A 13554-nucleotide genomic window follows, 5' to 3' on the forward strand; every position below is an offset into this window, starting at 1 on the left:
CAGGACAATGTAAATTTAAAACATATATATGATGAATTTGTTGCATCTGATATGTCGTTTGAAAAATTACAATCATTATGTAATAAGTGTTGGAGTGAAGAACATGGTTTCTTAACAATAGATATGACTAGGAAGGTGAATAATGGTAAATATAGAAATAAAATTAAAGAATTTCTAAAAGTGTAAACTAAACGTATATGAAAGCAGGTGAACGTATATGTTATGTTATGTTATGTTATGTTATGTTATGTTATGTTATGTATTTATTTATTTTTTTCTTTATATAATAAATTGATGTTAATAAAGCTAAGAAGTATATTAAGTTAAAAGAAGAACTTATTAAAAGATTTAAGGAAATTAAACAAAGTAATCGAAGTAAGTATGAAAAATTTAAAGAACAAGATCAGCCTGCCTGCAACAAAAACTACCTGCCTGCAAATAAAGATTTAGGGCAAGATATATCAAAAGTAGCAGAAGAAAATAAAAATCTAATTCAAGAGTTAGTTCCAGCTGTACATAAAAGTGCGAGAGTGGATTCAAGCTTATTAGAAACACCACCTATGTATGATAGTACTTTAAATGAAAGTGATACACCTATAACAGAAGAAATAAAACACATGAAAAAACAAATTAAATATAAAGTAGAAGGAATAGAATCTTTAGCAACAACTCATTTTGGTAAGATTGCCTCAAGATATTATGCAACTAGAGATGACAAAAGTTTTGGAATACAACCATATGATGAAGATGGGAAAGTTGTACATATGATAGGAAATGCGGAAGTTAAAATTCATGGTTATGATTTAGTTATTAATAATCGACATTATACAGGAACAGAAGGTTTATGGGAAATATTGACAAAACATAATCCAACAAATTATAATGATGATGATCTAGAAAAATATAAACAAATAGTAATCGATTCTAGTGTTGCATTTCATAATAATGATCCAAGTACAAGAAAACAAAAATCTAGTAAAAGTAAAAAATATAAAGAAATTATCAAACCTATTTGGGATGAATATATAAAACCAACAACACCTTCAAAAAGACACCAAAATCTAGAGAAGGAATAAAGGTATATAACGAATTATCAAAATAATACATATGGATGGATGATGTGAGAAAACTGATTGATCGCTTGATTGTTATTGATGGGGAAGAAAAATCTGGAAATGATAACTTTTATAATGAGAAAGTAGGTATTATGGATATGATTAATTCTAAACTTGCAAAATTTATTCCTAATGATCCAAAAGGTATAGGTTATTTGATAAAGATATTGAATACGCTGCCGCCAAAATTTTGGAATAGTGAAAAGTATGGAAAAGGATTAGTAAATGATTTGATTAATAAACTTCCATTTGAGTTGCATATTCCAGGATTTAGATTTTGCGGTCCGGGTACAAAACTTCAAGAAAGATTAGAAAGAGGTGATGAAGGTATTAACAAATTAGATGAAGCTTGTAAAGAACATGTTATATACTATAGGGATAATAAAGATAGAGAATCAAGACATATTGCAGATAAGGAATTAGAAAATAAAGCTTGGGAAAGAGTTTTTGCTAAAGATGCTAATTTAATAACTGAAAAACTACCTGCTCTTGGAACTGCTTTAGTGATGAATACAAAAGTAAGATTTGGTTTAGGTTTATAAGTAACAAAAGTAAGATTTGGTTTAGGTTTATAAGTATTTTTTAGATTTAGGTTTATATGTACTTTTTATGGAAATTTTTCATAAAAAGCTTTTAATTATATAATAAATTATATAATAAATATGCAGTTAAAATGTTTTACATTTACGATTCCTAATGAGGAACTTAAACAATTAAATATAGATCACATTTTAACTAACAAACAACTCAAACAAAAGGAAGCAAAACTAAGTAAAGGACAATGTATGTCTCTATCTCTTTCTATACCACAATTTAAGAAAATAAACAAAGAAATGAAGGCAAATGATAATAAAATTCATTATGGTGGTTTTATATTTACTATTCCAACGATTTTAGCTTTAATAGGTGCTCTAGGTTTTGTTGCTGGAGGTGCGGCTGCTATTGCTAAGACTGTAGATGATGCAAAACGAATAAAATGAAATTAGAGGAACAAAACCGACATAACTTAGCAATGGAAGAAAAACAAGGTGGTAAGCTTTCAAAAAACGTAAACTCCAAAACAGTAAAGAAAAAGAAGAAATTAAACCTTTAAGTAATTTAGACCTAATACAACTTGTTAAAAAACTTAAGATAAGAAACTTTAGAGGTGTATTTATGAGTGATGAATTGCCTAAACATCTAAGGAAGAATGATTGTGGTATTGTTAATTTTGATACGTCTAAAATATAGGAACGCATTGGATTTGTTATTGGAAAAAAGGAAATAGAAAGTATGTGTTTGATTCATTTGGAGGTAATCCGCCAAAAACACTCGTAAAATATCTTGGTCATAATATAGAGTACAATAGCAGCCGTATACAACATTTTAACGAGGTAATTTGTGGACATTTATGCATTACAGTGTTAAAAATGTTTACAGATGGGTATAGTTTTTCAGAAATTATTAGTCAAGTGAATACGAATAAGGGTATTTGGAGAAGTTATATTTAAGTTTTTATTGGTTTAATTCATAAAACGATTACAAATATTTTTTATAATAAATATGGATAAGATAGAATCATATGAATTACAATCCTTTAAACCTAATCAAAAAACAATCGAGAATTTAAATAAGCCAAACAGGTCTATTGAATTTGATATTGACGTGGGTGATGGTTTCATACATCCTTATTATGCTGATATTTATGTAACTTTTGAAATTAGAGGTAGAGATGCTGATGGAGAATATACTACTGGTCAAAATATTAGACTTATTAATAATTTCTTCCCACATTTGTTTTCTCAAATTCAAGTTAGTAAGCATGGACAGATATTAGATATTATAGATTATCCTGGTTTAACTTCAACAGCTGTAAACACATGTAGGATTTCAAAACCAGAGGCAAATCACTATGATGAATGTGGATGGGAAGGAATTACGTGGGCAAGAACAGATGAAGAAGTAGTGTTTTTGCTAATACTTTTGCCAGGATTTTGTTCAGATTTTAAAGATATTATGTGGAAAGGAGGTTTGAAATATACATTTAAAAGAAGTGGTTCTGATGATAATGCATTTGCTATTTGGAAAACAAAAAAGCAGGATGGAACATATGAGAATGATCAACCACATCCAGGTAAAATTAAGATTACAAATATGGAGTTAAGAATGCCTATTGTTAATTATGAACCTAACTATCCCACTTTGTTAAGATCTAAAATGTTAAAAGAAGGTAAGATTCCTATCTCATTTAACATGTATCAATGTTTACAGAAATCAGTTAGTGGTAAATATTTAGAATTCGATTTAACCACACAATTTAACTCAAGTGAATTTGATATGCCTAATTTTGTAATTGCCTTTTTCCAAACTGATAGAAATGATAATCAAGAAAGAGATTCAAGCTATTTTGATCATTGTAAAGTTCAGAATATCCATTTTCGTAATTCTAGAAATGTATCTTTCCCATTAGAATCTTTAAACTTAGATTTTGCAAAACATAAGTATTTGAAAGTTTATGAAATGTATACGGTATATAAGCGAGCTACAATTGGAAATACTGAGATGTTTTATTATCCTAAAGAATTTTTAGAAAATAGGCCGATGTTCATAATTAACACAAGCAAGCATAAATCAGTAACTGTAAGTGATAGAACTAATTTGAAACTCACTGTTAATTTTGAAAGCGATGTACCAGATAAAACAATTTGCTATGTTGTTATGATTGGTAGGAAAAATTTAGAGTATGATGTTGAGAAAGAAAAAATAATTGAGAAGATATAAACCAATTATATGTTTATTAGATTTGTTTAGTTTGTAAGTGTTTTTATGATAATATCATAAAAACTTATTTAATAAAATGACTATTCCAGATAACATTCCACGTGAGAATTTAATTGTGTTAATTGAAGATACTATATTAAATCTTGAGAAGTTATTAATGAAAAACAAAAGGAAGTTTAAGAGAATAAAATGTGTTTATATTACTCTTATTACGTTATCAATTCTATTATCAGCTTCTACAGGGTTCATCAATGTATTTATTCCTGTTACAGTGTATTCAATTATTACAACTGCATTTGCTTCGGCTTCTGCTGTTATCACTGGTCTATCAACACGGTTTAATATAGCTTCAAAGAAAGAATATTATAAAAATATGGTGAATCGAATTCGGCTGTTTAAAGATGAGCTTAATATAATTAAGCTCATGAATGGTGAATTAACAGATGAAAATGTAAAAGATATTGTTAACAGAATCAATGACATACTTAACGAAATTCGAGACTATTAGAAAAAATTCTTTATAATAAATATGGCAAAACACGTTGATTTTTTTAAATAAGCTTTGAAGTCTTGAACAAAAACAGGTTATTGGATTAAGAGAATTAGAATTAAATACAGAATATAAGATTGTGAAAATGGAAAAGATTAAAACAAAGTTTGGAAAGAGCATTTTAGTTGAATGTGAAGAGTTTAAGATATTTCTTCCACCTAGATTTACAAAACACTTAGCAGATAAAATGATTGATGAGATCGTTAAAGATGGAATAAAAATTAAATACACTGGCTTAAAAGATAATTATCCAACTGTTGAGTTCTGTATGTAAATCCAAAAAATGAAAAAAAATATGTCGTCAGAAGTAAAAAATGGAGTGCATAGAATGGATCCTCAAAAGAAATTTATTCTTACTAATAATTTTAATGTAATTGTGAAAAATGTGCAAACCGAAATTCAAGAAGTTTTTGATATTAACGGCTGTCTATTCAGCTTGAATTATGATCAGTGGACAGAGTTTAAGAAGTCATTGTTTCCTATAGAGAACGAGGTTAGCAGAAGATTCCATTATCAGTATCCGAACTTGTAATTTTAAGTATGTTTTAAGTATGTTTTAAGTGTATAAGTGTTTTTATAGTATCAATACTATAAAAACTAAGGCCTTTGAATATACAGAACACAATGTCATTTGAATTTTAAAGATACATGTATAAATAAGGGATTTATTTGAGTTTTTTATAAATATATCCTTAGAGTTATGCAATTTATAAGACATTCAATAGAAAGGAAATTTATTTGTCTATTGACTGTCGTTTGAATTTTGAAAATCTGTTAGTATTTGACGGTTACAGCTAACTCGAAATTTCGGGAATTTTTTACGGGTTTATTTTTGAGTTTTCGGGAAAATGTTATTCTTTTAAAAAGTCTTAAATTTTTGTGATGATTATGCTAGTATTTTTTTTTTCAAAAGTAGCAATAATTAGTAAAATTATTAAAAATTGGAATCGCATCCTTAAAGGTAGGCAACGAGTTATACATGAGAAAAATAGTACTCTTAAGTCTCTATCGATTGTCGTTTGAATTTTGAAAATCGGTTAATATTCGGTGAAGTTACAGAGAATTTTAGAAAAAATCAAAATTTTCGGGAATTTTTTACGGGTTTATTTTTGAGTTTTCGGGAAAATGTTATTCTTTAAAAAAGTCTTAGAATTTTGTGAAGATTATGCTAGTATTTTTTATTTTTCAAATTTATGAATTTTATTTTTTGCAGTGTATACCAACTCATATTTTTTTCTGAAATTTGCCAACTTTTTTATTTGATGAGTTATTACATTATAACTATGGGGACGTAAGACTACCCTATTAAAAATATTTTCGGTAAACACTATAATATTGGGGAAGTGAGTTGGCAACACTGACATTTTTTCTTTTTTTTAACATTGATGTTTTAGCTATTTTTGCTAGCTAGTTGGACATTCTAAGAAGTTACTCAGTTACTCAGTAGATAGTGCTGTATATCGTGTAGTTTACCACTTTGCTAATAGATGGCGTTGCTTGTAGAAGTATTTGTTCATATATAAGGACTGATTTTCTCTCCTATATACAGCGCTAATCCGTAGCTCAGTTGGTTAGCGCGCAGTTCCATAAAGCTTGTGGTTCGTAGCTGATAATGTAAGTTCGAATCCTCGCCATGGAATTGCAAATTTATATCTACGGCCGGGGTATAAATTTGTAATTTCTCAAGGAACTGTAAAGTAAACTGAGCTGTACTGCTGTCTTTCATCACAGATGGTTACAGTGTCCTCACCTCTGACTCATGTGTGGGTATGGCTGGGCGTCTCTGTTACTTGGGACAGCAAAATGGGGGAAGGAAGGGGGAAGGAAGGGGAACCTGGCGCCAGGGATGGGATGGGATGGATGCAATAAGATTGTGAGCTGTGTGGGTGAATGTTGTGACTCGTATTCAGATAGGTAGCTATACTGAGGCTGGGTGGAAAGCCACAAGTTCGCTTACAGACCTCAAAGGAAGGAAGGAAAGAAAGAAGAAAGGCACATAGAAATTGAACAAAAAATCCTAGGATCTATCTGGGGGGAAAACAACAACAACAACATCAGCGCTGACCTCTCAGATGGATCCTAGGATTTCTGCGACGTCAGTTTTGCTGAAATAAACTCTGATTTTTTAAACATATTTATTTGACCTTCTTCTTATGATCTCGTGTTGTGATGTTCCAATGTTAGTACTGGAATCGTTAAAATGAATCAGTAACAGATCACCTGTTCCGAAGCTATATGTATTCCTTCTTATTGAGTTTTTAAAGCTAATTATTAACGGATTTTCATGATTCAAGTGTCAAATGAAAGCTTATAAACTGGAGATTAAGATGCGATAAATATATTTTGTGTAGGATTCCATTGTAAGTTTTTAGATGTAAGTTTTTATGATTTTAAATGTGATAAAAGCCAGTTCACAAGGTACAATACTCTATCTACTTTGCGCTCTGTAACTTTGTTTAAGTACTATGGTCAGTGGCGGGTTTGGGGTTGGATGGAGAAAGTGCGTCAGAACTGGTATCAATGATACTACTCTTGTGGTACCCCACATGCAATTGTCTGTTCTGCACTTGTGAAACTGTTTACCTCAACATATTGCTTTCGTACATTAAAAAAACCTTTAAACCGTTGCAATGAAGTCCTCTAATTCCTAAATTACTAAGTTTGTTAAGCAGAATGTCATGTTTAACTGTATCAAAGGCTTTGCGAAGATCAATAAACAACTCTGCTGATGCGTGTCCTTTATCTAAAGCTTCTTCTATCTTAACACTAATGTTTAAAACTGCTGATTGTGTTGGCGAACTCTCCCTAAACCCATGCTGGTGTTCGTAAATAAAATTGACAGATTTTAAGTAATTTTCTAATCTGAATTTTACGCTTTTTTCAATTATTTTTGAGAGCACCTGCAAAATTGATATAGGTCTATAGATATTTAGTTCTTCAACGTTACCGTTTTTATGAACTGGAATTACTTTAGCTATTTTAAATTGGTGGGCATTGTACCCGAAGTGAATTAATGATTTACAAGATAAGCAATGTATGTGCTTAATTGATCCTTGTAATTATTCATAAATTTAATGTTTATTTTGTCTTTAGCTGCACTATATTTCGGTTTCAACATTCCTATAATTTTCCGAGTTTTGTAAGCTGTGGCTGGGCTTAGGAAAATCGAATTGTTATTTATTGTCTCTTTCATATATTTAATAGGACTTGAATTGTTAATACTGTTAGCAAAATTTGAACCTACAGTGACAAAGGAATCATTAAAAATACCTGATACATGTTCCAGAGGAACTATTTTATCTTCCATTTTTATTGTGAAATGTTACTTTCGGGAAATCGTTTGTATTTCTTATTCGTTCATGGTTTTCCAAAACCTTCTAGGGTTATCTAACAAGTTATTAAATTTATTTTGGTAATACATGTTTTTGAGTTTTCTCTTTTCTTCTGTTACTTTATTTCTACAAAAGATATATTCATCTCTTAATATTTCATTACTAAGAAATCTCCTGGTTTTTGAAAAGAGGATATCTCGTCTATTGATTAATTCAAGTAATTCTTTTTCTGACTCAAAGTGCTACTGGTGTATAGTGTTTAGTGTTTGAGATTGTTTACTTTCTAACCGAAGTGGACGAATTTATTCCATTATTTAGGAATGAAACAAAATTGTTGTAATGCTTATTTACATAATTATCACCATTATTAAAGTGCTGTGTTTCAAGATATTTTTTAGTTTTATTATGGTCAATCTTATGAGAAACCCGCTCTTCTGAATTTTCATGTTTTCCTCTATGCTAAGTTTTCCATCCTTTAATAATTGTTACTAATTCCCTATGGTCACTAATATCATTTTCAATGATACATACAAAATGCTGTAATTCATAATTGTTAGAATACATATGAACTAAAGGTGACTCATTTGTGTTACCTGATCTAGTAGGATTTTTTGTATTAAATAGTAACAAACCATAGGACGTAATAAACTCAAGTAAAGGTACTCTATAAGTATCTACATAATTAATTATATTAACGTTTAAATCTCCGGTTAATATTATTTTTCTTCCATCGTTAGTGTACTACTTTTGTTACTGGGATTATATATACATATTACAATCATATTTATGTTATCTTTTTTTTATTTCGATCCCTAAAATGCTGTGTTCTTTTTCAATTTTATTTAATATTTTAAATTGCCAAGAGTTATGCATATATATAGCTACACCTCCTCCAGTCCCATCTATATTCACATGTACTGATACATATTCTTTTATGTTAAAGTAATATATTTCGTAATGCAAGATCTTCATTTTAAAAGTTGCCTCCCATTGAAGTGTAGCGATAGAAGACTTTTTTTCACATGTCTTAAAGAACAATATTTATCTACAAGGCTTAAGTAGTAAGTCAGTCAAAATGTATTGTAATACGAGTTCGAGTAATACAAACCTTGCGAATTTTCTGTTTGAATCTCCTTACAGATTATGCTGCCTGTTTGTATGTGACGTCCGACGATAAAGTTTGAACAAATTGTACAATTGTGGTGAAATTTACTTTAAAATAATGTCCTTTGCTTTCTTCATACACATGGTCGTCCAAAGAAGGGCAGGGGCAATCCTGGATCACGAAAATGTGCACTAATTACCATGTCATTCAATTCGGACAGTAATCCTCAATTATGATAGAAAATAAAACCCACGATTTCGAACCAAAATAGCGAAAAACACGACTGCCATTTACATTTTATATAAGCTTTGTGAATGTATGCTAAGTATAGACTTAGGTATAACCTAACAACGTTTCCGTAGGACAATTAGTCCGGTAGGAAATTTAGTATCTGTAGGACGATTAATATCATTATAATTTTCTAACACTGTAGTTCTGTTTCAAAGTAATATTATTGGGACCATACTCATACAAAAGGACATACATTTTTTAAGCTATCGCGCAAGTTTCAATAAATTCCATTGAGATACAGAGAAGTTACTAGAAGAGAAAAGAACCCGTGTGTTAGTAAATCTCATGAGTTTGTGAAGCCGTCACTTTGTTTTCAGAAACCGAAAGTTAAAAGAAAGTACAAAAACATGGGTCTTCCGACCAATCTATTTGACCTGACATATCGAAATCGCTTCAAAATTATAAGCGAAAACCGTAGGAGACCAAGTAAAAAAACATTGTTATGGATACTGCAAACATATACTGGTTTCCCACTTTCCCTTAGGAATTATCAAAGCATTATTTATTTACCAAACAAGAATTTCAAAGTTTGGTTCATTGCAATTGAAAGGAAGATTATAAAACGCAACTCAAGGCCGATCTCAAAACGGCTATCCAAATTATAAACCGTCACTGCGACTCCCAAGCTTAGAATCTGTACAAAGAAATGTATATAACCGAAGGAGATACTTGCTTCAGGCACTTTGTGCTGTTAAAACACTTAGAACACCATAGGGTCAGAAATTCCAAATGAAGTATACAAGCAAAATATACTAATTTTGTGACTCGAGCGCCAAGGTGGTAAACGCCAGAACTATAAGCAGAATATATGGTTCCAATATGCTATCCATTGAACATGCGACGAATTTCAGATATGCAGGTAATTACACGTCGATGAACATATCCAGTAAGTAAAATATGCTGGTTTTACCAATCAACCATTAAAAAAACACTTTCTATAATATCCATACAGGCAGAAAAACAAAGAAGATTGTCATTTGGGGTCCGGAGTATGGACGTCGGATATAAGTGGATGATACATTTAATGCAATTTTGTAATGTATTTACGCACAAGTGTAGCAAATATATATATATATATATATATATATATATATATATATATATATATATATATATATATATATGTTGACCACTTTCTATTTATTGAAGCCATTTTGAACTCCTGATAGCAAATCGATTTGATTGTTAATACTTCCTTTAGAGCAAAAGGAGAATTACAAAAAAAACTGACGCACATTGCTCGCTTCTTCGTATTGACTCACATGACTCACACGAGGAAACAAGCAGATACATATAATTGAGTGTGTTAGACTCGTATCGTGGAGTAAATCTCAACTTTGACGTTTAGTACAGAAGTTTAGTGTATGAAAAGGTTAATTTTTTCATAACTTTGACTTAAATCTCAGCTATACCTAATATGGGATTCTTATAATTTCAGGTCATCTTTCGAGAAGGTTCCGAGGTAAGAATCGATTAAGTTCACTTAACACCCTTGCATATATGCATTAATATTAGTATTAATTTGGAACTCGTAAGTTTTGAAGCTCCTCCGTGGTTAAGCGGTTAGCGTATCCTCCTTTGCCGTTCAGGGTTCGGTCTCCGAAGGGATCTAGTGTGGTCCGGTTTCCACGTTAATCAGTAGGTTTTATCCTCGCTGTTGAAAGGGATGTTAAATTAAAAATAAACTAATTCAATTGGAAAACTTTGGGAGAGTATTAAACATTTCGTTAAGGTATAGTTTTCATTCACGAAACTTATGGCCTCGAACCACGATATTTAATTGTTGAAACGTGTGTCCACTAAAGCATAAATTTGTTTAAGACGCAAAAAGATTGCATGGGGCGATCCAGGACCTGGCCAGCATCATCTTAAATAACAGCAATTATTAATATCGTATTTCTTTGTGGATTAAATAAAAATGTTAGAAAGTTTCAAAACACTTCTTTATGCATTGACTTAAAATCATATGTCTAAAATGAAAAGGCAGCTATATGGTGTTACCTATGCTTTCTTATTCGTTGTCATAGTATCTTTGGCAATGTACGTTGGCACAAATACGATGTTTAATTGTCAAAACTCTGTAATGGTTTACTTTGAAAAGATATATTCATTCTTTGAGAAGGAGAAAAGGGAAAGGATGAGGTGATTTTGGTCCTAGTTAGTACCTCTCGTTTTCGTTTGTGAATTAAAATAAATGACGTCACATTTACTCTTTTTTAAATCTGTTTAGTTCATTGGAATAACTCATATAAAACATTGTTATTGGCTTGAGCGATTTAAACGTTCAGAGTTCCAGTGTTTAATTTAATCAGTATGGGTTTAGCCAATGGAAAACTGTACCGACAACACTTGTTATATATTTTTGTTTCTTAATGAATAAAAAGTTCACAATATTGTGTAATATTTGTAAGATTAATTTGTTCTTTATTACTTTATATCGATGAGTATAGGCTTTCTATAGGGTATGGTAGGGTATGGAACGAACACTTTCAAAATTTCGTTCTTAGAGGGTTAATTTGGCCGAAACAAAGTCATAGTCTCCAGAAGTAATTTTAGTATTTGATCATCTAAAATTGCTAAAGATATAATTTGAGAAAGTCTCTAACATCGTGTATTCTCTTTATTACGTTATAGGCATATACGCTTTACAATTAGTCTCCGAAGGTCATGAATTTGATTCCCGAAAAGAGCTTATATTTCTTTGATATTAACTTAAATGATTGTGCTGTTTAGGTTTTATGTTCTACATAGGCGTTGTGTGAGCCTTCGAACTAGAGTATGCTGTCACTTTATTTACATATAATGAGGATATTCATACCTTAATGCACTCCTCTTAAGCTTTTTGAAAATAGAGAAACACGATACTTTAAAGTCACCTTCTTCGTTCTGGTGTTAGTTCGTGTGATTTAATTCTTAAATAACATTCACGGTTAAGCTTAAATGAGTGTAAAGAGGGAATTGTTTTACAGTTAAAAAATCTTAGGCGGTTTTTAACTACTCGGTTAAAAATAAACGCGTTTTAACTTTTCAATTATCAAATAAACGGTTTTTAGCTATTTGATTAAATTTTCAGTTTTCCCTAATTTCTAGTTTTTTCAAATGTTCAAGACAAAATTTAAAACTAAAATCTTTCGAAATTAAAAGCTTAATATCAGGAATATTCAAACCGGATTTTTTCAAATTTATAACCTCAAACCAAACTTTCCGAAGAAGAAAGTTCGAAATCAAAATTTTCTAATTCGAATTAAAATTAAATTTTCTAATTAATTAAAATTTTCGAATTAAAACTTTTCAAAAATTTAAAAGAAAATTTAAAACGAAATTTTAAAACTAAAAATTTTCGAAAAACAAAAAAAAAATTCAGTTTCAAATCTTTCAAATAAAACACTTTACACTGTAATTTTCGAACTCGAAATTTAACTCAAATTATCGAAACAACTAATCAACATTTTCGACCTGAAAATGTTGAAACTAAATTTTAGAACAAGAAATTTGAAATTTTCCCAAGAATATACTCTAGATTTTTCAAAAAAAAAACAAACAAACGAAAATTTTTGCATTAAATTTTAAAATTATGTCCAAATAATAGTTTTTTAACTTCGAAATTTCAAATCAAATATTTTAGAGAAAATTTTTTTAAAAAGTCAAAAAATGTCTAAACAAAATTTTCGAACTGAAAGTTTTAAACAAAAGTCGGACATTCGTAAAATTCATACAAACTTTTTGGAAAGTAAAGCTGTGATTTTGTGACCGGTCGTAGTTCGAACCTTATATATTCGTGTTCGGGATGCGATTATTCATAACAGTTGTGGTTCGGATTCTTTTTCGTGCGCTATATTACAACATTGGGGTTCGAAGCAAAACTGTGAACTACTTAGTGATCAGATCCTTCAATAGAGCGCGAACATGCTGAAAACCACCATGTGAAGAACGCAACACGCACACGAACGATTACGATAACGGACGCGGAATTCGCACTGTTTATTATCAGTTCACATATTCAATAAACTTTAGTGATCACAATAAAAGTACAAACAAATATATTATTAATTTAACTTATGGTCTTCTCACAACTTGTACATAATGTCTTCAGTACTCTCGTACATTTGTTCCTCCTGTTTTGCGTGTGATATTCAGAGTGAGCGTACGTGCATGCTTTGTTCGACTGTATTTCTCTGCCACTGCTAAACTGTACATCATATATTTTTTCACATTATATAAGTAATTCACTAATTATATGTATTTCTTCAAATTTGATGATTCAATATTGAAGGGATAGGTAGCTAATTTTAATATTTTCAATTATATTACCATGATTGACGATATCTATAAAAAATACTTTTTCATAAAACCTTCTAGTCCTCCGCAAATCTGCTCACAGTTCCTTGGTGCATTTTTTGA

At 30.3% G+C, this 13554-nt stretch overlaps 1 protein-coding gene across 4 annotated transcripts in view; it reads left to right on the top strand.

The window, feature by feature from the left end:
• Nucleotides 1-13554, top strand: part of LOC145683388 (kunitz-type serine protease inhibitor PPTI-like) — an 842804-nt gene that overhangs the window by 366790 nt on the left and 462460 nt on the right. For 3 of the 4 annotated variants that reach the window (XM_081754720.1, XM_081754724.1, XM_081754721.1), the window contains one exon: nucleotides 10592-10615. The exons of the other annotated variant lie outside the window; for it this stretch is intronic. In XM_081754720.1, the coding sequence (XP_081610846.1) occupies nucleotides 10592-10615 (24 nt within the window). The remainder of the gene's footprint in view (nucleotides 1-10591; nucleotides 10616-13554) is intronic. 4 annotated transcript variants of the gene reach the window in all.

Source organism: Thermobia domestica, chromosome 4 (assembly GCF_964235325.1).
Source record: "Thermobia domestica chromosome 4, izTheDome1.hap1.1, whole genome shotgun sequence".
NCBI classification, from domain to species: Eukaryota; Metazoa; Arthropoda; class Insecta; order Zygentoma; family Lepismatidae; genus Thermobia; species Thermobia domestica.